Source organism: Notolepis coatsorum, assembly GCF_963971535.1.
Source record: "Notolepis coatsorum genome assembly, chromosome: 5".
In the NCBI taxonomy this organism is placed as follows: Eukaryota; Metazoa; Chordata; class Actinopteri; order Aulopiformes; family Paralepididae; genus Notolepis; species Notolepis coatsorum.
The window spans coordinates 93,408,607-93,436,269 of record NC_140169.1 but is presented as its reverse complement, the minus strand read 5'-3'; the positions used below and the strand labels follow the sequence as shown (position 1 = coordinate 93,436,269).

The 27,663-nt window shown below is 44.1% G+C and overlaps 1 protein-coding gene across 1 annotated transcript in view; it reads right to left on the bottom strand.

The window, feature by feature from the left end:
• cad (carbamoyl-phosphate synthetase 2, aspartate transcarbamylase, and dihydroorotase) overlaps positions 1–27,663 on the bottom strand; it is a 192,844-nt gene that overhangs the window by 102,551 nt on the left and 62,630 nt on the right. Inside the window, exons 17-23 of the mRNA XM_084315379.1 lie at positions 20,696–20,860; positions 20,180–20,265; positions 19,692–19,938; positions 15,916–16,014; positions 4,442–4,666; positions 3,474–3,656; positions 1,670–1,888 (exon numbers count right to left, since the gene is read on the bottom strand). Coding sequence (XP_084171505.1) covers positions 1,670–1,888; positions 3,474–3,656; positions 4,442–4,666; positions 15,916–16,014; positions 19,692–19,938; positions 20,180–20,265; positions 20,696–20,860 — 1,224 coding nt within the window. The remainder of the gene's footprint in view (positions 1–1,669; positions 1,889–3,473; positions 3,657–4,441; positions 4,667–15,915; positions 16,015–19,691; positions 19,939–20,179; positions 20,266–20,695; positions 20,861–27,663) is intronic.

Sequence of the window (27,663 nt, the reverse complement as noted above, 5' to 3'; positions counted from 1 at the left end):
TGGACGATCAGCGTGGAGTAGACCGTTTTCGATTATGGGATGTTGATCCTGATGAACCATTTCCAGGTTGTATAATAGTATATACGTCCAAATAACGTTGTTTATTGAGTTAGGGCGAGCAATCTATTATCCAGTGTTTCAAGATGGAGTCGCGGGAGCTATAGCGAGTGGCCGGACCACATATGGATGAGTACTACTGGTTCAAAGTAGGGCTGGGCGATATGACCAAAAACGTTATCGCGATAAAATTATAAAATTATTTTCATATAATTCGATATCGATAATTATCGTCGATATAATGTCCGTCAAGTTTAATTGACTTCTTATGCTGCTGCGAATGTCTCAAGTCGAGTTGATGTCGTCATCAGTCCGCGCACGTTACACGTTAGCCGACAAGCGGAGTATCTCATGACAATAAATATGACACTAAAATACTCTCTTCCGCCACAATATATTGAAACGAACTGTATACCTCACACTACTATAAACGTGGCCTCAGAATTCAAAACACACACATACTCGGCACGTAAATATATAAAACATCGGCGTGCAAGCTAATTAGCCTAGCAAGCCTGTAGTATCTAAGCTGTGTATTCCATGACAATGTGCTAAATATTACACTAAAATACTCTCTTCCGCCACAATATATTGAAACGACGTCCACTGTATACCCCCACTACTATAAACGTGGCCTCAGAATTCACGTCACACACATACTCGGCACGTAAATATATAAAACATTGCCGTGCAAGCTAATTAGCCTAGCAAGCCTGGTTGTTGAGTGAGTCCTACCTCCTTCCGGGTATACTTCGCTCTCGGCCATCTCCTTCACTGATTGGTTGTTAGCTGTTGTGCGTAAATACGTCATCACGTAACGTTGGTTGTTGTTAGTGAGTGTGGTGAGCCGAGGCTGAACGGAGCCAAGCTTGGAAAATCGATATATCGAAACTTTGCGACCACGTTTCATGTTTATTTCGAGGAAATAATTTATCGCGATAGTTATCGTTATCGTTTTATCGCCCAGCCCTAGTTCAAAGGTTAATATCCGGTTGGCGATCTGCCGATCGGCCACCAGATGGCGCTCTTGAACCGCTAGAGAGTTGAGAGGAGATCACACTTGTGTCTCAGGGCTCCGGAAAGGAAATATGATTTCGATGACAGATTTTTGAAATATTGACATCAAAGACGAGTTACGGCGTCTTCGGCAGAATGAGCATGGCTCTGAATGACGTGAAAACTCGTTCCCGGCGATCATAGTGTTAAGTACTGTTTTTGGGGATTTGTACTTTACTCAAGTATTATTAGGTTTGTATACTTGTAATTTTAGTCAATTACATTTCAGAGAAAAAAAAACATTAAACACCTACTATCAGAAGAATAGACAGCCAGAGTGACAAGCTACAGAAGATCGCCACAAACGATAGTACGAGTGATGAAGAGGACGAAACGGAACATTTCATTGCCCCGGTATAAAAAAGTTTTAACTTTTACTTTTGAGTACTCAAGTACAAAGTTGAACCTTTTTGACTTTTACTCAAGTGTGTTTTTAGCCAGATACTCAACTTTTACTTGAGTAAGATTTTGAGACGGTATCCATACTTTCACTTAAGTATAATTTCTGGGTACTTTTTACACCCTTGCTGCTCATTAAACTGAATTATTGTTTTACCTTTGCGATGAGCTGCAGGTTGAAGGGCCCGGTGACCTGCAGCTCCTGTCCGATGGCGTGTACGATCACTTTGATGGTCTCCATGGTCTTGTGGTTGATGTCCTGGGGTGGCGTCACCAGCGTGGCGTCTCCAGAGTGCACCCCCGCATTCTCTACGTGCTCCGACACCGCGATGGCCATCACCACGCCATCACACGCCACCGCATCCACATCTATCTCCTGGGGAAACCCGGGACACACGTTGGTGTCGCTAATATACTCGTGAGGACCTTCTATCGACTTGTATTCACTTTCCTATAGGGGTGGTCCAGGTTTATATTTATATTGCCAGGTGAGTTTAGCTCCAAACCCCGCCCCCCCATCATTTTCATTTTCATGACATGTCGTGACACCTGGCCTCACAGCGCCAACTGCGGGTGGGTCTTTGTGCTTTTACTGGTCGTCAAGCCCTGGCTGACCACTGAGCTAATGGTAGCCTTGTTGCCCTAGTAGCTATGTTATTCCTACCTAGGCCTACGAAATAGAACATCAGTCATTCAAAATATGAAAACATTCCCACATATTTGTGCCCATTTTTACAAGGAATGTATAAAGGTTGCATAGCTCGGCGGCTACGTGGCGTAGTGGGCAAGGTGCTCGCCACAAATGCGGAGACGCTGGGCTCGCCTGTTCGAGCCCAGCGCTCCACATTGCTTTCAGTTTAGCTGGTCGTTCATACTAATACACATTGGCCGTATTAGGGGCTGGGAAACTGATGGGTGGGGATCGGGCGGTGTGGACAGCGACTCCTACAGGTCGGTTGGTGCGCCTGCGCAGTAGAATCAGGAAGTGTCGGGGGCAGCGTGAGCCTCCCACGCGTTACTCCTCGCCACTGAGAGATCGAGCTGCGCAGGTGAAAAGATGCGACTGCTGTTACCTCAAGTACCGGAGGGGACTTGTGCTATGTATGACTTAGTCCACATTGCAGCCGGCTTGTGGGAGGCAAGAAACAGCGTTCGTGACAGGGGAGGGTTGAATTGGATGATACGAAAATTGGGATGGGAGAAAATGTAGAAAATGGGAGAAAAAGTGGATACAAAAAAAAAAAAAAATTGCATAGCTCTTGCCATTTTACAGGAGGCCCGTCAGTCAGTGGACCCTGGCAGCACTGATAATGGAGCCAACGTTACACTATAAAGCTCCTAAAGTAAATCTGTTACGGCCAAAATTGCTGAGACAATGAAGTAGCTAATTAGCTATTTAAAAAAACATTTCTGTCAAGATTATTATTCACTGATCAACAACCATAGAAGCCTAGCGACAACAGGGGCGCTCCAGACTCCAGTAGCACACCACATAGCGCGGCGAGTCGCGAAGCGGTCGTCCCGGGTTCGTTTCCCATTTTCTGCATGTCTTCCCTACCTCTCCTCCCGTTCTCCCTCTCTCCATCTATCGGTCCTGCGTGGCCAGAAAAAGCTGAAAATGCTATAAATAAAAGTAAAAAAAATATATATATAAATAAAGACTAGCAACAACAAGGCTGGCTAAGCATAACGTCAGCTTCTAACCAACAGCTTGATGCTGACGAACTGAACATTAGAGAGAGGGAAGGCAGCCTGGAGAGCGTCTCAGTCCATCACAGTGCGATATCCGAGGCCACTGCAGTTGGTGGCACCATGGGGCAGGGTTTGGAGCTAAACTCACCTGGCAATCGATAGGAAGCCTTTCCACTTGCATGCTTAGCGTGATTACAACATTATGACAACAATCTTCTCGCTTCCAATATCTCATCACAAAAATAGTAAGTAATGCGTTTTTTTCTGACCTTAGCCTCCTGTATGAACTTGGAGATGACAACGGGCTGTTCTTTGGACACGGCTACAGCACTGGTCAGGTATTTCTCCAGGTCACTGTCGCTGTAGGCCACGTTCATAGCCGCTCCGCTCAGTACATAGGACGGACGTACCAGACAGGGATATCCTACAGTCTCGCAGAACTTCATAGCAGACTGGAGGAGGGAGAGAGGATAAAGAGAGAGAGGAAGGCACAGACTTGTCTTATAGTGATGATCCAAACTCAGCTGTGGTGTGGCTGACCAATAACGACTTCATACAGGACACCAGACAACATTATACCTGTCAGAATTTTTCACTTTATCCTCTTTCTATTTTTCTCCCATCCCAATTTCGCTGTGCCAATTCTCCCGTCCCCTGTCTTGAACGTTGCTCGCATATGCCCCCCACTGGCCGGTGGTAGGGAGGATAGAAGCCTTGCATCACGTGTCCCCTCCGATACACGAGGAGGCAGCCTGTCACATCTTTTCACCTGCCAGCGCGGACTCTCATTGGCGAGGTGTAACGTGTGGGAGGCTCACACTACCCCCGCCATTTCCTGTCTCTGCTGTGCAGGCGTCCCCCAACCCACCTGTAGGAGTCGCTGTCCACAACGTCCAGATTACCACCCATCGACTTCCACCCGCCAATTGAGTTAGTATGACGGCAGGCCCAAGCCGGAGGCAACGCAGACAGCCGGATTCAAACCCGGTGTCTCTTGCGTTGGTGACGAGCGCAATGTCCGCTGCGCCACCCAGCCGCCTTGACAGTATAATTTTTATACATTAAGTGTGTTTAAAAAGTATAGGTTATTTCTACCCTTATATGTACTTTTCACATAGTATACATGCTATGTATTTTTGGTACTTATGTGCTTCTATGTACTAATTCAAAGCACAAGTGAAGTGCACCTTTTAATCCCCCCCCCCCTTTTTTTTCTTTACTTGGAGAGATGCCATACCTCAGTGTCAGACAGCTCTTTCCAGCGGGGCTGGCTGATGCCGATGGTGTCCAGCATGCGGGAGAACTTGAAGCGGTTCTCTGCCGAGTCGATGAACTCGGGCGACGTTCCCAGAATGCGACAAAGCTGGCGGTGGAGAGGCATGGCGATGTTGTTTGGCAGCTGACCGCCCATGCACAGAATCACTCCCTCCGGATTCTCCATCTCATAGATGTCCATCACAACCTGAGAGAGAGAGAGAGAGAGAGAAAAGACCGATAGAGAGAGAGAGATGGAGAGAGCAAGAGAGGTCGATTGATTGAAAACTTTATTAACAGATTGCAGAATGGGTACAGTACGGCTCAATACAAACAATTGTTAAGAGGATGCAGACCAGAAAATAGTCTTGTTTACATCAGGGTCCCCCATTTTCAATTCATCAAGACATTTATGACATACAAGACATATACACAATATACAGTAATTTAACACTTTGATTGCCAGCCGTGTTTTCCTTTTTACCCCCTTGAATGCCACCATCCACTCCAATGTTAACGTTAATATCGCCTAATCTATGTTTTAAATTATGGCTATGTGTCTAATCTGCCCGTCGCTTATCAAAGACTCATTTTCCAGTCAACATTGTCAAAGCAGATTGTATTTTTATCGCTTCATTTCAGTTTGATAGCATTTTGAAAATCACTCGTTTTCGCAGAAAAAAAACACATTCTATGATAATCGTCTTTTACTGGAATATTCCAGAACGTTGTCATTTGTCGGCCTATTTATGAATAGTTTTCAAATAAACGCTAGATGTATATGTGTGCGCACGCACGCACGCTCGTGCCGCACGCTGATAAATCGCTGCTCTTATTTCCTGATGGCTTTTACAGTGAAACAGCAATATCACATATAGTGGAAACGCTTATATCTCCGTGAAAACGAGTCTGATTATCCTAAGACTGATAACATAGATTCCTTACCCGACATCAGATGGTATCCAAATGGTATATTCCAATTCCTGATCACCATTCGAAAAAATCGATAATTGTATTGATCCAGCGTGTGTACAGTATAACACATATTCGCCGTGGCACCAAGGTTCCAGAATGAACTCTGGTAGACCCCGGTTACATCAGTGAGAAGTAAAATGTGGAGTCAGAAATCCGTTCTCCCATTCACTTTCATTGAGTCCACTCCAAAAGGGTGATTTACCATCTGGGAGACGATAGGGGGCGCTTTTTTCACATCTGAGCGCCGGCGGTGCCTGGATCTCCAACGGTAGGCTCGCTTGATGCAATATGATTTCAGAACGCTAATAATTATAAAAAAAATAAATAAAAAAAACTTGTGACGTGGCATTCAACAGTCGGGGGGTAAACCAGAGAAAAGCTGTGAGTGGCATTCAAAGTGTTAAGAGAAAGAGATCATAAAAAAAAATATATATATATATATATATATATACTAGAGCTGGGCCGTTAACGCGCGCGATAATATAATTGACGCAGTTAATCTAAAAAAAATATATATATAATTTTTTTTTTACCCTTATTTACCCAGGGTAGGTTCGCCGAGCACAGATGCTCTTTTTCAGGAACGCCCTGCTTCACATTCACACAGTTCCATTCACACCTGGGAGCTGCCCAGTACAACCACAATTGACACCATTGGCCACTGAGCAACTCCACGGAGCAGTTGATTTGCATTGGCAGGGTTTGGCCCTGTCTGGCACCCAACGGGAAAAATATTATAGGCACTATAAGTAGACACCGCTACATAAAACAAGCTGCCCGAGTGACTGGTGGAAGAAGGAGAAATAGAAATTGGACTGATTGAGTCAAGCCATGTCACATAGTTCAAGTTTGAAATGCTTCTTTCTGTTTTGCTCCTGAGAGTGTGCTAGATACTGTACTGTACTGGTAATATTATTTATTTGTGTTAACTTCTGAATAAAACAACTTATTAAACACAAGTACATCTTATTGAACATTATTTTGATATTTCATTACCAATTATCATAGCAAAACAGCTTTTTCAAACAGTCTGTAATGCATTTTGGAAACGGGAGATGGGCTCATGGTGTAATGGGCCACCTGGCCTGAGAAACATAAGGAGGAAAGAAAAAGTAAGGACTTACTTCTGGTCATTATTTGGGTAGAACACACATATTTTGAAAACCGGCAGATTTTTTTTTTTTTTTAGCCATTTTAATCTAGATTAAATCCAGGATTGCAGATAGATTAAAAAAAAATATCTATGCCCACCATTATATACATTCAAAGGGGAAGAACTGTACATTGGAGGGGGTTGGGTGGGGGTTACTCCCACCACCACTCCCCTGAATCAGACACCCTGGGTCTACTAGAATTGGAACTTCATACCAGAGTCCAACACCAAAACAATGACAACTGCACACTGAGGGCCAAAGCCAGTGGCGGTTCTAGACCCTTTTTAGGGGGGGCTGAAGACCCTCACATTTAATTTGAGCCCCCCTAAAATAACGTTTTTTATATATTTTTTATTACATTTGTATTGTGTTTATTCTCGTTTTATTATTATTATTACAGACATGGATTGCCGGTAGTAGCCCGTTTACCCCATTGGTTAACTATAAAAATAAAAACGTCATGGTAACATCATGTCAAGTCCCAGTCCGACATTCAACAATTCAAGACGTGGAAGCAGATGTAGCTACTAGCTAGCTACCTACTGTAACTAGTTTAGTAATAGTGAATTTGCCAGGGCTGATGAGCAACAAGACAAGTATGGTGAAACGTTAGCTAGCACTATATAGAATTACTGACTATTCTGACAGAGAACGTTGTCAAATTGGTCATTAGTTCCATGGTGTTGGTGTAATAATAAGTAAGCTAATGTTAGCTAGCTGATGCTATTCGCTAGTTAGCTATCAAGCTAATGTCAGTTCAGCTAATGTTAGCTAGCTAGCCCAGCTAATCTGCTTGCTACAAAGGCTTATTGCTGCCACGCAAAAGTTTATGAAAAAAATATGTCGTGGCCTCAAAATAGTATTTTGTTACCTCAAAATGTATTTAGTCATCTCAAATTAATCAATTTGGGGCCTGAAAATAATATTTTGTGGCCTCAAAATAGTTACCTCAAGTATTTTCTTCCCTCAAATTAACCCTTTATCTGCCACAGATTATTCTGATCTTAATCCACTCTCTGCCACCACTATAAGTCTATGGAGATGTTCCCCTTCTTTGCAGGGCTATAACTTTTTAAATTGTATTGCTAAATTGACATTACTATGGCCCATTCAACGTCAAGTATCTATCGTTTAGGATGTAGCAACGTTCTACTTTTTCATTCACATATTCATACTAAAATACGGTCTAAAGTATAAATATGTTTTTATTGGTTTCTGCAGCATTCTGCAGAACGCGAGTTATAGGCATAAATACATATATTAGATCATCAAATGTAGTTTGATACCGATTGACGTCAGATAAAAAATTTCAATTGTACAAGATCCTACACGTCATGCCTCATCATCTGCTGGTGACCGGAGGGGGGGGGATTTATACGTCCGTGGCCGACGTTAAATGATTCATGTAGTATGGGCGATATATATATATATCAGAGCAGATTATACGTTTAATAATAATCAAACAAGCTGAAACTCACCGCGGCTTCCTCTGACCGTTGGGTGATCAGCGTGGAGCAGAAATATCTCTATTATGGGATGTTGATATATGCGAGGTTGTATAATACTATATGCGTCCAAATCATGTTGTTTATCGAGTTATTTGCAACCGATCGCTGTCCAGTGTATCAAGATGGAGTCCCGCTAACGATAGCGAGTGCCCGGACGAAATATGGTTGAGCACCACTTCCGGCGCGTCACTTCCGGTTTTGGCGATTCGCCGATCGGCCACCAGATTGCGGTCTTGAACCGTTGGAGAGTTGAGAGGAGCAAGTCTCAAGTCTCCGTGGGTGAAATATGATTGCCATCACAGATTTTTGAAATATTGATCTCAAAGACGCCTTACGGCGTCATTGGCAGATTACGCATGGCGAGCAATGACGTGGTAACACGTTCTTGGCGAGAAAAGGGTTAATCAATTTGAGGCCTCAAAATAGTATTTTGTTCCCTCATGATTTGAACAAACCTTCACTCACTGGAAATGTCTTTTTCCCATAGATGGATATACGAAAATGTGAGTCTCTCTCTCGCTCTCCCTCTCTCTCGAATGCAGTGAGCGCTCCGTAATATGATCATGATCATTATGATCGACTGGAATAAAAATAATAATACGTTTACAACTTACATACTGTAGCTGTCTCCTTTGTTCATTAATGTTACCTAAATGTCATAAGTGAATATAGAAACAACTCACCAAAATTTACTATTGCACAACTGATTTGACAAAAAAAATTATCCACCAAGGGGGGGGGGGGGGGATTGGAGAGATTGAACTGGCCAAGTACCAAACTCCTGAAACCAAACTCCTGAAACCAAATAAACAAAATACAGACTTGGGGATCATAGCCTTGAGATAGAAGTCCAGTCAAGTCCAACTCTGGCTTCCCATCCAGGCCAGATCTGACTTTAAAGTGTTGCTACTCGCTTATACAATTTTGAATGGGCTTGCACCGCTCCATCTATCCGATCTCATTACACAACACTCGCCCCCTCGTGCTCTTCGTTCACAAAATGCAGGGCTGCTATCGATTCCTAGGGTAAAAAAGAAATCCGCCGGCCACAGAGCCTTTGCCTACTGCGCTCCCTACCTGTTGAATAAATTACCCGCCGCAGTTAGTTTTAAAATCCTTGCTCAAGTCCCATCTTTTCTCTCCCTCCTTCGGCCTCCCCTGATCCTACCTGGTCTGGGAGTCGGGACAGACCTTAGTATGGTTAGTTCCGTTTACGTGCTAGAGTAAGGTAGTGCTGATGGGAACATAGATAGGTCTTCTAACCCCCGTCCCCCTCTCTCTGTGAGTGGATGTCTCGAGTGACTGTGTGATACAGGTACACAGCCTATATACCGCCAGCCCTGGTCTAGTCCCCGTTGGGCCCGTTAACACTTTGGATGCCACGCCCGAGATATCTCGGGTTTACGCCACAACCATTAAATGCCCATCACGAGATTTCTGTTTTTATTTTTTTTTATTTTATTATTAGCAATCTGAAATCATATTGCATCAAGCGAGCCTACCGTTGGATATCCAGGCACCGCCGGCGCTCAGATGTGAAAAAAGCGCCCCCTATCGTCTCCCAGATGGTAAATCACCCTTTTGGAGTGGACTCAATGAAAGTGAATGGGAGAACGGATTTCTGACTCCACATTTTACTTCTCACTGATGTAACCGGGGTCTACCAGAGTTCATTCTGGAACCTTGGTGCCACGGCGAATATGTGTTATACTGTACACACGCTGGATCAATACAATTATCGATTTTTTTGAATGGTGATCAGGAATTGGAATATACCATTTGGATACCATCTGATGTCGGGTAAGGAATCTATGTTATCAGTCTTAGGATAATCACTCGTTTTCACTGAGATATAAGCGTTTCCACTATATGTGATATTGCTGTTTCACTGTAAAAGCCATCAGGAAATAAGAGCAGCGATTATCAGCGCGCGGCACGAGCGTGCGTGCGCACACATACTATCGATCATCTAGCGTTTATTTGAAAACGATTCATAAATAGGCAGACAAATGACAACGTTCTGGAATATTCCAGTAAAAGACGATCATCATCATAGGGTTGTTTTTTCCGAGAAAATGAGTGATTTTCAAAATGCTATCAAACGGAAATGAAGCGATAAAAAAACAATCTGCCTTGACAAAATGAGTCTTTGATAAGCGACGGGCAGATTAGACACATAGCCATAATTTAAAACATAGATTAGGCGATATTAAGTTAACATTGGAGGGGGTTTGGGCATCAAGGGGGTAAAAAGGAAAACATGGCGTGGCATCCAAAGTGTTAAGGTGGTGTGATCTACCCTGCGCCATCCTCGCTGTGGCCTACACTGTTGATTGCAGCGGCTGTTCTACCTCAAACTAGATCCGAGCACCTCAGGTGTGGTGGATCTGCTCTACGCCGTCCTCAGTTTGGCCTACAGCATCTACTTAATATTTAAGACAAATGATATATACAATACATACCAATTATTTGCTTGTTCCATTATCCGTCCTATCATCTATTGCAACACCAATATAACACAGACACACTGATGGGGGATCCCTTTTGATCCCTTTTTTTATTGTGGATCTATTGTGATGTTAATTGTTGATCTGTGAAGCCCATAGCGGTAACTTGTGATTTTGGGCTATACAAATACATTTGACTTGACTTGATTTGATAGAAAAAGGAAGACATTCAAAATCATGGTTACCCAGAGACCAAATACTGCGTCATCACTGTGACCTCTCAGAAATAGACTGAAATTATCTTCCTTCTCTAATGTCCAAAATATCTTCAAATAAGGGAAACATATTACCCTAAATTAGCAGAAATATTTCAGCACCTTTTCAGAAACACAACAAATACCAATACTTCTGGGAGAGGATGAGAGGTGCCCATTATTGGCATACAAATATGTAACTGCAGGCCACAGCCTCAGAGCGATAATAAGAGTGAGCATTTGTACTATGGCTGTAATATGGTGTTTCAAATGTAGTGATTTGATTCCGTCTACCTCCGTGTCTAATATACTGAATATATGCAGAGCTCCTGTAAGATTCTTGTTACGTATCTGCTTTGATTTATTTTTGCACTACAATTGCAATTGTTTTATTGTATAATTTATTTAAAATAATAAAATATGAGAAATGGAGAAAGAGGGAGAGAGAGCGAGAGGGGGGGGGGTGGAGAGAGAGGGATGGAGAGGAGAGAGAAGAAAGAGAAAGGAGAGAGATGGAGGAGAGAAGTGGAGGGAGAGAAGAGGGATCGATAAGAGGAAATGAGAGATGGAGAAAGGAGAGGTGGGGAGAGAGATATGGAGAGAGGGATGGGTAAAAAGTGATGGAGATGAGTGATTGAGAGATAGAAAGAGAGAAAAAAGTCTATTTAGGAACATCCACTTCATCACTGCCTCTAAAAGTAGTAAACTAGAAGTATCGTTGGTATGGACCAGAACCGATTCGTTCTACTGAACAGTAGAGGCCATTCAAATATAATCCACTTTCTCCATTAGAGGCTTCTGACATCTTCCTTTGTTGAACATGAGCTTTGAGTTGTGACATTTTACACAGGCGCTAGTTAGGGTTTTCTTTTTTTGATCTACTTTTTCTCCCTATTTTTCTATTTTTCTCGCGTCCCCAATTTCGTATTGTCCAATTCTACCCTCCCGTCTCGAACGTTGTTAGGCCATGCCTCCCACAAGCCGGCTGCAATGTGGACGAAGCCTTGCATCACGTGTCCCCTCCGGTACTCGAGGAGGCAGCCGTTGCATCTTTTCACCTGCACAGCGCGATCTCTCAGCGGCGAGGGTCTGTGTGGGAGGGACACGCCGCCCTTGTCGCTTCCTGATTCTACTGCGCAGGCGCACCAACAGACCTGTAGGAGTCGCTGTCCACAACGTCCGATCCCCACCCACCAGCTTCCCACCCCCTAATACTGCCAATTGTATTAGTATGAACGACCAGCCAAGCTGGTAGCAACACCGAGAGCTGGGCTCGAACCCAGCATATCCTGCGTTGGTGGCGAGCGCCTTGCCCACTGCGCCACCTAGCCGCCATGCTAGTTAGTGTTTTCTAGGGATGATTCATGATTTTCAAATGATCCAATAGTCATTAGCCAAATTCCCAATCGGGTCTCTGACATCACGGCCACCTAATCATCCCTTCCCCTTAATTGACCGATATTAACACTTTGGTTGCCTAAGGTTAAAGGATAACTCCACTATTTTGGGAAATTAGCTTATTTAACATCTTCCCTGGAGTTAGACAAGAAGATGCATACCTTTTTTGTCTCTGTGCGTGCATTTTAGCTTTGGGAATAGATGCTCCGTTAGCATAGCTTAGCTTCATCACTGGAAGTGGGGGAGGACAGTAGCCTTACAGTGCCTTACAGTGTATTGCAAGGTCTGACATTGACCAAACTTGATATGCATGACCTTGGTGGGCTCTAGGTCAACTCCTGAAAAGGGGGTCAATGTCAGACTTTGCAATCAAAAGTTAGGGGGCTAATAACCCTTGCCATAATTTCAGTGCGCCCCTAACTTTTGATTGCAAGGTCTGACATTGACCCCCTTTTCAGGAGTTGACCTAGAGCCCACCAAGGTCATGCATATCAAGTTTGGTCAATGTCAGACCTTGCAATACACTGTAAGGCACTGTAAGGCTACTGTCCTCCCCCACTTCCAGTGATGAAGCTAAGCTATGCTAACGGAGCATCTATTCCCAAAGCTAAAATGCACGCACAGAGACAAAAAAGGTATGCATCTTCTTGTCTAACTCCAGGGAAGATGTTAAATAAGCTAATTTCCCAAAATAGTGGAGTTATCCTATTAATGATATACCATAGATTGCCAGCGCCATTTGTCTATGGAGAAAGTCCCCTTCTTTGCAGGGCTATAACTTTTTAAATTCTATTGCTACATTGCCATTATTAGGGCCCATTCAAAGTCCTATATGTATTGTTCATTGTGTAGCAACGTTAAACTTTTTCATTCACATATTCATAGTAAAGTATGGTCTAATGCAGTGGTTCCCAAAGTCGGGGTCGCGACCCAAAGGTGGGCCGCGAGCAGCCACGGGTGGGCCGCGAGATGATTTAAAAAATAAAATAAAAATATATATATATATATTTTTTTTTTTTTTTTTTTTTTTTTTAATTTTTTTTGTCAGGCCACTGAACTTAGAAGCAGGCCAGGACAGTGTTTCTAGTTGTATTCTAAAATGTGACTATATGGTTTTATATTAACTTAATAAATAAACAAAAACGAAAAATCTACTTATTTCAACGAACATTTCAAACTAAATAACAGATTATGCACATAAAACGCTGAAAACAACCGAAGCAACAATAGTATTTTAATGAGGCTATTATTATTATCATTATTATTTTGCAACAAGTTAGCCCTCTCATAAATAGCACATATAAATTAATAACTAACTTGAACTAACTTAATAGGATTGAAGTGATATTTGGCTTAAAAAATCGGTCGCCTGGCAAAAAAAAAAAAAAAAAAGCCTGACGATGTGCATTGGGCCGCGGCTCTCTGACGCCTAATTTTCTGGGCCCTGGCCTGAAAAGTTTGGGAACCCCTGGTCTAATGTATAAGTATGTTTTCATCTCTTTCTGCAGCTTTCTCCAGAACGTGATATATAGCCCCAAATGCATTATATTGATGATGAAATACAGTTTGATGGCAATCAGCGCGATATAAAAAATTCCAACTAGACGTACTTCTAGAAGTTACTACACGTCATCTGATGTTGACCGGATGGGCGAGGGGGCGTTTATAATTCCGTGGGCAGCGTTATACCAATCATCTAATGTGGGTCAAATGTTGATAATATCAGTTATTATCGAAGACGGTAACGTTACACGCTGAAACTCACCCCAGTCTCCGCGCGCCGTTGGGCGATCATCGTCGAGTAGAAATTTTATCATTATGGGATATATTATTACCCGGTCCATCTCCAGCTTGTATAATGGTATATACGTCCAAATCATGTTGTTTATCGAGTTATTGGCAATCGATCGCTATGTAGTGTGACGAGCTAGAGTGCCGGAACCTATACCGAGTGCCCGGAAGTATAATGGCCGACCAGCAAAACCTCTACTGCGCTTCCCGTTAAGCGGTTGCGCCGATCGGCCACCAGATGGCGCTCCTGAACCGCCAGAGAGCTCAGTGGGTCCTGCTGGTGGATCTCAGGCCAGCGGAGGGACATTATGAATCCGATCGCAGATTTTTGAAATATTGATATAAGGACGCTGTACAGCGTCCCCCGGCAACTTTAGCATGGCCAGGAAAGACGTCTAAAGACGGGTCCCGGCAGTCAAAGTGTTAATCCCCGTCTCCTGAGCCGTTCAGCCATTGTGTAGTGTGATGTGTGCCGGGTGCTAGTGTATGGCAGCCATTGAGCCTGCATAGCCCAAGGTTGGGTGCACTGCTACCAGTGGTGGTGAAGGAGGCAATTTCCACCCTACATTGTTTTTTTTTATCCACCTTTTCTCCTTATTTTTCTATTTTTCTCCCATCCCAATTTCGTATCGCCAATTCTCCCCTCCCCTATCTTGAACGTTGCTAGACTATGCCTCCCACTGGTCGGCTGTAGTGAGGATAGAAGCCTTGCATCACGTGTCCCCTCCGGTACATGAGGAGGCAGCCTGTCACATCTTTTCCACCAGACAGCGCAGTCTCTCAGTGGCGAGGAGTAACGCGTGGGAGGCTCACGCTGCCCCCGATACTTCCTGTCTCTGCTGTGCAGGCGTCACCCAACCGACCTGTAGGAGTCGCTGTCCACAACGTCCAATCCCCACCCATCGACTTTCCACCCGCTACCTCTGCCAATTGAGATAGTATGACGACTGGCCAAGCCGCAGGCAATGCTGACTCGGGGAGTCGAGACCGCAGCCTCTTGCATTGGTGACGAGCGCAATCTCCCCTATGCCACCCAGCCGCCACCTTCCACCCTACATTGTAAAGCACTTGGAGTGTCTAGAAAAGCGCTATATAAATGCAATTATTATTTATTATTATTATTAGATTATAAAAAATCTAACTTTATTGTCTAGTCTCAAAAAGAAGGGCATTTCCTGGTTGTTAAACAAGGTAGGTAAATAATTTACCTACAAACACAATACTGTTCCGACAGCAATAATATTGGTGTAATTAAGAGATTTGCTGATTTGCTAAAGCATGATCCGGGTTTTGTAAACAAAGAAAATAAATTAATGAATAAAAACTGGTGGCACAAGGTTGATCACATAGGACAGTGACTCAGCAACACCTGATGGTGGGTGGTCATGGGAAGTTTTGAAAATGTGAAGAATACGGTCAGATTTTTTTTTTTTTTTTTTTTTTTTTAAACTTTGGCCATTCCGCTGGCTCTTTTTTGCGTTTATCGCATTTTCTCTGGTCAAGAATGACCGACAGAAACAGGTTTGAATGGGTACAGATGGGGGGAAGACACTCTGAGAAAGATACGGCTGCAGTCCGGGAATCGAACTCGCTAACCCCAGATCCGTGACGAGCACGGTTGTCCCCGGCGCCGAAATAGCGCTCGAGGTACGCGGTGAGCTACTGGAGCTCCCCCAGAAAATCGTTTTAACTTTAATGAGTCACCATCCTTGGTGTCTGTATTCTTTAGTATTTTTATTTTATTTTTTTAAACTAATTATTATTATAATATAATTTTTTCTATCAAATCAGTTTGGCATTTATTAATTTACAGAACATTTATAGAAAAGTAAACAAACACCCCCCCCCCCAGGACACCCACATCCCTAAGACACAAATAATTTCTAAATAATTCCTCACATCAAATAAAATAGCAGCGGTAAAGTCTCACCTCAAAGGAGATCTCGTCAAAGTAGAGGCGGTCACACATGTCGTAGTCCGTACTGACCGTCTCCGGGTTATAGTTCACCATAATGGTCTTATAGCCCATCTGTAAACAAAAAGCATTCAACAATGAAGGATATATTACAAAAAGCCTGTTTCCTGCAGAAACACGAGAGATTACAGAATAACGCTGACATTAAATAGAATTCTTTTCACATCAAGTGGTATGAAATACTTGCGCTAGCAGTGTCATTGATGCAGAGCCAGTAGCGGAGTTACCCACGGTCAGAGTTCTGGCCATGTTAGAGTCAGGCAGCTTCAGACCGGCAGCACACGGGGTCGGGTAACAAAAAGGTCCGAATCCACACCACAGCAGAACACAACAGCCTTCATGCATTCCCTTCTCAGACTGTCTTGGAACTAGCTAGCTAGATAGACGCAGTGCGCAGTATGGCCTTCTCCAAGACACAACAAGTATCAAATATAAAAGGACTGTTGTATTCTGTTGTAGATGCTTACACCTTTTGTTTGCATGTTGCAGTGTGATTTAAAACCTTGGTTACCGGACCCTGTGTGCTGCCCGTCTGAAGCTGCCCGGCTCACTCAGAACACTGACAAAGGGACTCTGTAAGCCAGCTAATGGCTCTGCATCGATTTCTCCATTAGTAAGTATTTTAGTAAGTCAGCTAATGGCTCTATATCGATTACTCTATTGGCAAGTATCAGTACTCTAAAAAGCGGAGTGTTGCGCCAACACGACACTAGACATGTTTTGCAAAACATTAAATATCTTTGGAACTGTTTGTGAAATGTTTTAAACTATCGGAATCGAGAGATTCATACCCGGCAGTGCGCGGAAGTAAGGCATAGAATCTCATAGAACTCTGAGCCAGAATGCTGGGACAGTGATGATGACAATCATAGTGGAGGATTTGATGCATCTGAAGTAGGGATGCCCCGATCGATCGGCCAGCGATCGGTATCGGCCGATATTCAGTATAAATATGAGATTGGTGAATTCCGATAATGCTTTATTTTCGCCGATCGTGAAAACCGATCGATGACACGGAAAACATGATCCAATTCTCTGCAGAGTTCTCACTCGCTCTTCTCTCACAGCCACACAGCTGCTGCTGCAGCACGTCTTGCCCCTCCTCCTCCCCCTCCCAGACCCATGTCATGTCAACAAACCCTTCTTACGGCAAGAGTCGAGTGGATGAGCAGCTCAGAGCTCCTCTTTCAACATAACAAGCATTAAACAAAATGGCCCAGTCATCTATTCACTTTTGTTTAATACATGAGGCGTTGTCTAATGTTATCTAGCTCCTGATATCAACGTCTGATATCATCAGTTTGGCATTCGTTTTCGCAAGTGGTGGCTAGCGTTGGCTAACTAGCTATCGCTCGTGAGCTACTGTTTAAACAAAACTACAGTCAACTATTCACTTTAGTTTAATACATGATGCATTATCTAACTGGCTAGCTACCGATAGCTCCTGATATCAACAAATGTGCATTTCAGTTTAAGAATGATAGGGATGCCCTGTGCCGATCGATCGGCCAGCATGAGACCTCCGTTAGCTAGGTAGCTAACGTTAGCTCACTGTTTTAACTAAATTACCCAGTAAACTAAATAGTTCACTTTATTTTAATACATGAAGCATTGTCTAACGTCATCTAGCCGGCTAGCAGTAGCTACAGATAGCTCCTGATGCCAATGTCTTGTAACATAATTGACATTATTCGTTTTTGCAGCTGAACATTGGCTAATTACCGGTTTTGATTGATTGAAAACTTTATTAACAGATTGCAGAATGGGTACAATACAGTACAGCTCAATACACACAATTGTTAAGGGGATGCAGACCAGAGAAAGACTTTAGTCTCGTTTACATCAGGGTCCCCCATTTTCAATTCATCAGGACATATATGACATACATGACATACAGATAGACAGTACGGCTACATATATACATTTATGACATACCAGATTTGCAAATACAGTACCGTTTGTGATACAAAAAGAGTCCAGAAAAAAGTATATACATTTGACGTAAAAACTGTACATTGGGGGAGGTTGGGTAGGTGAGGTGGGTGGGGGATGGGGCTGTACATTGGAGGTGGTTCGGTGGGTGGGGTGGGGGGGGGGGTTGGGCAGGAGGGGTGGGGGGGGGGAACACTGTACAACTGTACAAGCAAAACTGTACATTGGAATATTGACAACCATACTTGGTCATTTACTGTACATTGGAGGGGGTTGGGTTAGGACATTTACATGGGCCAGTTTCGAATTGCAGTCTCCCGTAGGTGTTCTTTGAGAGTGTTTTTGAAAGTGGGTAGTGATTCACATTCCTTTACAGCTTTGGATAGGGCGTTCCACATTGATGTGGCATAATTGCTAAACGTGTTTAGTCCCTTGTTTGAGCCGAATCTGGGTTTAACATGATTTGTGGAGCTCCCTCTGGTGTTGTGATCATGGTATTCACTGACCTTTGGGAAGTATTTTGACATGTACATGGGTACCTTGGTCGTGTAGTGTATCTTGTAGACCAGGCCCATTGCAAGTTGCTGTACTCTGTCGTCTACTCTAAGCCATCCTAGGTTGTCAAAGTGGGCAGGGGTGAGGTGGGTTCTAGGAGTAAGGTCAAGCAGTAGTCTGACCAGTTTGTTTTGAGATGTTTGTAATTTTGTTTTTAGCGCCTTTGAGGTGCTTTGGTACCATGAGGTGCAAGCATAGTCGTAGTACCCTTGAATGAGTGCTCCTGCCAGAGTCTTCAGGGTGTTCTTGTTTACCAGAGAGGAGATCCGGTACAAGAATCGAGTTCGTTGGTTGACTTTTTTTATTACATTGGATGCCATTTTGTCACAGGAAAGATTAGCCTCTAGGATGGAGCCCAGGTAGGTAATTTCATCTTTCCTTGTGACAATATTGTCACCCACTGTAACTGAGAAGCCGTCGGTCTTGCTGAGTTTGTTATTTGAACCGAAGAGAATGGACTCTGTTTTGCCCATGTGTAATGATAGTTTGTTATCAGCGAGCCATATGCAGATTTTGCCTAGTTCCGAGCTGAGGGTTTTCTCAACCTGTAACTTGTTCTTGTCAGAGACCAGCAGGGCTGAGTCGTCTGCGAACAAGAACAAGTTGCAGTCACAAGCTGACGACATGTAATTTGCATAAATTAGCTATCATGCTTCATAACACTGCGAAGATGGCAATGCTGAATGTGATTTGACCAAAGCAGAGTATACACACAAGCTGTTGGCAGATAGCGAGCATTTTGACTTGTTGCGTGGTGGCGATGTCTCGCAGATAATACAACTACAAGTATAATATATATATATATATATATATATATATATATATATATATAAAAATATTATATATTAAAAAAACGAATTTATATAAAACCAAAAATTATCGGTATCGGTCGATATGGCTCATAGACTATCAGTGATCGGTATCGGTGGCAAAAAACGTGATCGGGGCATCCCTAGTCTAAAGCTATGGTTTGAATTGGACTGACAACTATATAATTTATTGTGCAGCTTGAATGAAAATCACCTGTTGATGATTCATGTGTGTAACTATGCTATTTGGATAAGAATCAAAGAGGGACATTGATAGGAGCCCACAACAGAAAAGGAGGAGAGCTATATGATGGAGGGGCTTTTTGTGTGTGTGTGTGTGTGTGTGTGTGTGTGTATGTGTATGTGTATGTGTATGTGTATGTGTATGTGTATGTGTATGTGTGTGTGTCTTTAGAGGGGCCATTTGAGCCTCACCTTCCTGAGTTCCATGATGCACCCCACGGCGCACCAATCAAATTCCACGCTGCTACCGATGCGGTAGACCCCTGAGCCAATCACCATGACGTGCTGCTCTTCAAAGCTCAGGTCGCTCTCTGTGCCGTGATAGGTCAGGTACAGGTAGTTAGTGTGGGCGGGCCATTCTGCCGCCACTGTGTCAATCTGCTTCACCACCGGCAGGATGGACCAATCACGGCGCAGCTTCCTCACTGCCAGCTCAGTGCTATGGGAGGGGACAACGGTTGAATGAGGAGAAGAGAAGAGGAAGAGAGGAGAAGAGATTAGGAGAGGGAAAGAGAAGAGGGGAAAAGAAGATAAGAGAGGGGAAGATAAGAGGGGGAGAGAAGAGAGGGGAAGAGAGGAGAGGGGAAGAGAGGGAATGAGAGAATAGGAGAGGAGGAAAGGGGAAGAGAAGAGGGGAAAGGAGAGGGGAAGAGAGAAGAGGATAGTATTTTTGTACCCACCTCTGTACAGCCATTGCTATCTGTTTATCAGAGAATCCAAGCTGCTTGGCCTTCCTCAGCACCTCGGTGGGCATGGTGCTCTCCTCCTGGTTGGACACACGTTAGGAATATACAGTTAGTTATCAATCTATTATTGTATGAGCATATACAGGCTAGTCCCCTCAATGTGTATCTTTATTGAGACAATAGGAGAGGGTTCTGGTGAGATTCGATCCAAGCAACTCACTCCTGTTTAACAGGCAACCAGATAAGTGGCATTTTTTTTTTACTTGAACTTGAGGACTGCATACTTTTTTTGCAAAGCTTAGCTTTATACTTACACATACATGAGCCTGGTCTCTTTTGAAAGATAACATTCTAAAGTTACTAATGCAAAAAAGGAGAATCACTTTTAGTGCTAATGAAATGGAGTAACAGAGGTCTTGAACTATCAGTGATTATGTGGATTGAATGACACAGCAATGCACAGAATTTGCGTCAATGCTTTTTAAGTAAAACTAGTGACTAGTTCCTGACCTGCTTGTAGGTCTCCAGCAGGCGCTCGTGGTCGGCGATGTTCTTCATCTTGTGAAGGAACCAGCGGTCGATCTTGGTCAGCTCGTACAGGCGGTCCACGGTGTAGCCTGCTCGGAGGGCAGCCGCCAGTACGAAGATACGCTTATCTGTAGGGGTCTGCAGCTCCTGGGGGGGTGATGTCATCAGAAGAAAAACGGAAGTGAGCGTGCCTGGGGACTGCTAGATCCATGCGTGTGTGTGTATATATGATGTTTACCTACTGATTATACAATCACTACAACTAAAGAAATTAATAGAATTGGTTATCATTTGGCAAAGCACAACAGTAACATTAATATTGTGTTTGTGATTGAATCAATTGTCGTTTCTTCTGGTAAATTAATAATTTAAATTAATTGACAAATCGATAAAACAATCAACAGATTCATCAATAACATGATCTTAAATACTTCGAAGCTTCGTTCGATGGCACAAGCTTCGAACATAAAAAAATAATCGAAGTAAGAAACTAAAGTAAGCGGCGCCTCGACTCCACCTCTCTACAACAAGCACGTGGAGATTGTCTGTGTTGAAAACAACAAGGACATGTGCAGCAGACATGTCGACGAAGAAGTCATCAGACGTGTGGTTACACTTTAAAATATGCAAAGACAATGCCCAAAAAGCTGAGTGCCAGATATGCCAGAAGAAAATGGCATATAACAACTATACAACTCAACAACTTTGTCAAATCACCTAAAAAAACGTAAGTATCGTTGTACACAACGGCGACGCCACACAAAACATTAATAAGGCTATGCCTATGCTGCTATGACTAATGTGTTACCAAGTTGGCTAATTTAATTGTAATCATCTGCTTTTGTAGGTGCATTGTCTGATATAATTATAAATGATCAATTATAAATTAAAAATGATCAATTATAAATTAAATATAATATAATTGTTACAAAGGGTCAGATTAAACCGAATATATATATTTATTGCCTGAGATCCCATGTATAATATTTGTATATCGTTTGATATCCCCTGTATATTCCTTGTACAATATGCACTGAATATCCCTTTAGTCTAGCAGGACAGACCATAATATTCGTTCCCCTATTGGAAGCGATCCCCTGGCGCCAGGTACCGAGTAAAGCCTTACCCCCTCGAGCTGACTTGAAAGCTACCGCCAGGACTTGCCCAAACATGCCCGCTTTCGCCCACGGCTACGAGACCGAGAGGCGACAGAAATGAGATAGGTACTATTTGTTCACGGTACATATATATATGGCGCAAGAAATGTAGAACCCCCCTTGCAGTTCCTCTTCAGTTCGTCTTCAGTTCAGTCTGGTTCAGTTACCAAGTAAAGCCTTACCCACTACGCAACGTGCGGTACAGCAGGGCTCGCATTGCCCCAATATAGTCTCGTGTTATCCTAAATACGTCTGTTTGTCGTATCGTTCGCTATTCATTAGTAAACCTTCATTACGAGTCAAAGACCACGTGGAGTGAGTAATTGTGCGTCGACATAGAGCACTTATTGCCCGTGCTAATAGTATAGTAACGTCAAGTTCAGCCGTGCATTACCGCACCGGAGGATTTACACCGGAGCAGCAGCAGCACCACGGGGGATTTACACCCCGCCCGCAGTGCCACTTCTCCGGCAAGGATTATTATTCTTCATTCTTCACTACGCTGCTGGAAGCAGAGAAACCGTCTACCCCACTGCTGTGGGATCCACGTGCCCGTGGAGACCATCACTCAAGCCCGTTTCTGTCGTACCAGAGACTCCACGGCTCTCACCTACACGGCGCGCATCCTGGGACCAGGCTGCTTCTCCCCGCTGCCCCAGGGGTGACATCGCCTCATTGAACCCTGGACTTGCATAGAGCTTTGGCCCCCTCTGCTGGCTTACAACCGGTAGTACACCCTTTCCCAGAAGATCCCTAGATAATTACTTAATATCCATTATTGATTTACCTGCACATTCTATTTGCCTTATAAGCGCAATTGACCAAAGTTATGTAATACTATCCCTTTTATGTAATAAATATTCTAACCGAGTATTTTGTGTGGAAAACCGTGTTCTTGTTGGAGTGTTCTAATCTAATAATACTTATGTACAGTATTGGTCAGGAGTACATAGACGGTAGTGATTCAATGATATCAGTACTTGATTAATACAGTCAGGGAATTGTACCCCTCAGTTACAATAATTGTTTGCTTGATAGACGAAGGTTGCAACATAATTATGTAATGTCATGTCGTTGGCTGTGAGAGCAGCCCCCACTGCACCCAGGCAGCGCAGCAGAGTGAAACCTTGTTGGCTGCGTCAGTCACGAAAGGGGCTACTTAATTAATTAATCCAATCCACTTTATTTATAGAGCACATTTAAAAACAACAAAGTTTACCAAAGTGCTGTACAAGTCCCACAACATAAGATAAAAAAATTAAAATAAAAAATATTATAATAATAAATTTTTTTTTTCTCGAAGCTTCGATTGCCAAAAAAAGCTTCGAAGGTCAGCCCTAGCCCTACTACCAACAGTCGAGTTTTTTTTTTTACTTCATTTCTTAGCGTTTATCACTTTTCTGGTCAAGCATGACCGACAGATGCAGGGTGAAACGGGAGAGAGAGCAGGGGAAGACATTTTGGCAAATGACGGCGGGTCTGGGAATCGAACTCGGAGTCAACCGATCCGTGACGCAGCACGGTACTGCGCGACGCAGCGCGGTACATGGTGTGCTACTGGAGCACCCCAACAGTCGAGTTTCAAACAAAATACACACCTGACCTAGGTTTATATAGACCAGGGGTTCCCAAACTTTTCAGGCCGCGACCCAAAAATAACGGTATTATAGGAGGTATAAAACATTTAAAAAATATATATATATATTAATTTTTTATTTATTTTTTTATAAATGGAAATGTATGGTTGAAACATGCACACGTTCAAACGCACACACACTAATAAGCATTGGAGGCTTTTAACCAGGGCCGGACTGGGGAAATCATTCAGGCCAGGAAATATAGTGCAAAATATAGCCCCAATCAGGCCACTTTTAAAGCAGGGGGTCTGGGGGTCCCCCACCAGGACATTTCTTGTTACAAAGACTTTATTTCCTGCATTCTGGTGCAGGCATTTTTTATTTGTACACTTTCAATGCCAGTGTTTGTGATGGCATCACAAATTATTGTTAAAAAACAGGCTAGCATATGTATGATTAGCAACAACACTGATTTTGATGGATTCAGTTTTTGTAATGTCAGATTGAAAATAATACAATCTTTTATTAAACTTCAGCCCTGATCATAACACCACATATTAATTTTATAATTCTAACCCTTTAAATGCCAGTGTGTGTGATGGCATATATTTGCAATATATCAAATGCAAAGTAGATTTTTCTGGGGGGGATTATTACGCGTCTCTACATTTCGTAGCTTCATTTCTGCAGACCCCTCTCTGATTGGTTGAACTCCATTTCTGCAGACCCCTCTCTGATTGGCCACTACGCCCATGTGACCGCGGCAGCGCGAGAGAGCTGCAGTGCGGAAATAGGCTGCATTCTATTGCCATTCTCTGCGACAAACTCTAACCTTAACCAACTCCGAAACAGCGCCTAAACTTAACCCTTCTAACCTTAACCAACTCCGAAACAATGCCTAACCTTAACCCTAACCTTAACCAACTCCGAAACAATGCCTAAACTTAACCATAACCTTAACCAACTCCGAAAGAATATTGCCATGCTCTAAGACAAACTCTAACCTTAACCAACTCCGAAACAGCGCCTAAACGTAACCCTTCTAACCTTAACCAACTCTGAAACAATGCCTAACCTTAACCCTAACCTTAACCAACTCCGAAACAATGCCTAAACTTAACCATAACCTTAACCAACTCCGAAAGAATATTGCCATGCTCTAAGACAAACTCTAACCAACTCCGAAACAGCGCCTAAACTTACCCCTAAACTTAACATGCCTAAACTTAACCGGCGAAAGAATGCACGTTAAAAAAAAATTGAAGGGAATCGAACTTGTCACCAACGCACCGCAGGATCCACAGCAAGGCGGCGAACCAGTTGAGCTAGCTCAACCAATCAGAGAGGGGCTTCGCTCAACCAATCAGAGAGGGGTCTGCAGAAATAGAGTTCAACCAATCAGAGAGGGGTCTGCAGAAATGGAGCTACGAAATGTAGAGACGCGATTATTACAGGCTAGCATGTGTCAATGATTAGCAACAACAGTTTTTTGTAAGGGTCCCGCCTCCACCAATCACATGCGGCTCCTTTTGTGTGTGTGTGAGAGAGCAAGAGAGAGAGAGAGAGAGATAGTTCTCCAACTTGTGTGAGTTGCAGTGATCTCCTGGTTGTTCCCCACATAGGTTATCTAATTATTGCGCTGATGCAACTAGAAACACTGTCCTGGCCTGCAGTGGCCTGACTTTTTTTGGAAATCATCTGGCGACCCCCCCCCCCCCCGGCGGCTCGCGACCCTCCTGTGGGTCGCGAGTCGCGACCCCTACTTTGGGAACCCAGGGTTTGTACACCTTTTCCCAGGCAAAATGCAAGCACTTTTCAAGCATTTTCAAGGTGCATTTTCAAGATTTTCCAGCATCTTAAATATTTACTCAAAATGATTATTTCACTTCTTCCATCACATTAAATCAGATGTTATTGTGCTATAAACAACCAGAATGATGTAGACTTGGCATCAAATATAACCTGGCTGAGCCGATGTGTTATGCAGTAACGTACTGTATATCTGTATGTCATGTATGTTATAAATGTCATGATGATTGTTAGAGAGGACGCGACCCTGGTCAGACGCCTCTGGTTTTAGCTCCGCAACGATGTACTCACTTTTAGCTATTATGTTTGTTTTTGCTACTTTTTTATTTAAAGCAACACTGGCGGGTACGTCATACGACCGTCAGACACTTATGGACCTGAACCCCGGGCTCAAAGAGGAGTTTGGAGACACTTTTGACCTAGAATGGCCAGCAGAAATCAGACGGGAGAATGGCGGCAAAGAAAAGAACAAAGGCGACGGCAGGAGAAGACACAGAGGGAGACGAGGAGGTATCAGATTGAGACTAAAAAGAGCTGCTTACCGCCCAGCAATTCCATCCATCTTTCTGGCGAATGCCCGTTCGTTGGAGGGTAGGATGGATGATCTGAGAGCGAGGGTCCGGTTCCAACGGGAGATGAGAGACATCAACATTATATGTCTCACAGAGACATGGCTCACGTCGACGACCCCAGACAAAAGCGTCTCTCCCTCGGATGCCTTCACAGTCTTACGTGCAGATCGCAACGCTGGCTCAGGAAAGACCATCGGCGGCGGAGTCTGCCTCATCACGAACAATTCCTGGGTTAATCCCGAGGGGGTGCAGGTCCTCTCAAACTCGTGTTCGCCGGACTTGGAACATCTTTCTATCCTATGTCGTCCGTTTCACCTCCCGAGGGAGTTCACAGCAGTCGTCATGACTGCCGTGTATATTCCCCCACACGCGAATACGGGCAAAGCGCTGGGCGAATTACACGATCATCTCAACAGACACCAGATCAAACACCCAGACGCAGCGATGGTAGTGGCCGGCGATTTCAACCAGGCCAACCTGAAGAAAGTGATGCCGTCCTTTTTTCAGCACATCACTTGCTCCACCAGAGGGAAGAACACACTCGACCACTGCTATTCCCCGTTCAAAGCGGGTTACAAGGCAGTAGCCGCTCCGCCATTAACGGGGTCCACAAGCTCGAGCGATCATGACTCCATCTTGCTATTTCCGGCATATCAACAGAGATCACGTGACGCCGTCGTGTCACGTGAGACAAAGAAGTGGACCGACGAATCAGAGGCCACGCTCAAGGACGTGCTTGCAGACACGGATTGGGATATGTTCATAGGAAGCGCCAGTGACGTCAGTGAACTAGCAGACATAGTGGTGTGCTACATAACAACAATAGCTGATGGTATTGTCCTCAGGAAAACGGTGCGGATTTTCCCAAACCAGAAACCGTGGGTGGATAGCACTATTAGAGCAGCTCTGAACTCTCGTACCACCGCCTACAACCTGGGTAGAGAGTCAGGAAACATGGAGGAGTATAAGGCTTCAGTCTATACTCTACGCAAAGCTGTCAAACTTGCTAAGAGGACATATGCTGACAAACTGGAGACACAAATGGCACAAAACGACACAAGAGGATTATGGCAGGGACTGAAGACAATAACTGACTATAAAGTCAGCGCCCCCTCAATGGGGAGCGACGACGCCTCCCTCGCGGACAAGCTCAACACCTTCTACGCTCGGTTTGGTGTAGACAGTGGCGCTGCTGGCTCTCCGGCTAGTGATGTCACTGGCGCGCCGGCTGTTGTGGAGGGGGGGGGGCAACCGCGAGGGGGGGGGGACGCTCTCTCGTTGTCGGAACACAGTGTGAGAAGAGCATTTATGCAGGTGAACACCAGGAAGGCTGCTGGCCCAGATGGCATAACAGGACGTATACTCAAGACCTGTGCCAACCAGCTGGCCCCTGTGTTCACCGCCATATTTAATCAATCACTGGCGGAGTCAGTGGTCCCTGCCTGCTTCAAGAGGTCTACCATCATCCCTGTGCCGAAGAAACCCTCCCCAGCATGTCCAAATGACTACAGACCGGTGGCACTCACCTCTGTGGTCATGAAATGTTTCGAGAGGCTGGTCAAGGACCACATTTGTGCCTCCCTCCCCAGTGATATGGACCCTATGCAATTTGCATACAGGACAAACAGGTCCACCGACGACGCGGTCTCCCAGGTACTGCACAGCACCCTCTCGCACCTTGACCGTCAGAAGGGGGGCTATGTGAGACTGTTGTTCATTGACTACAGCTCAGCGTTCAACACCATAGTACCCACCAGACTGGTGGACAAGCTGATCGAGCTAGGTCTGAGCTCCGCCCTGAGCGCCTGGGTACTGGACTTTCTGAGCGAAAGACC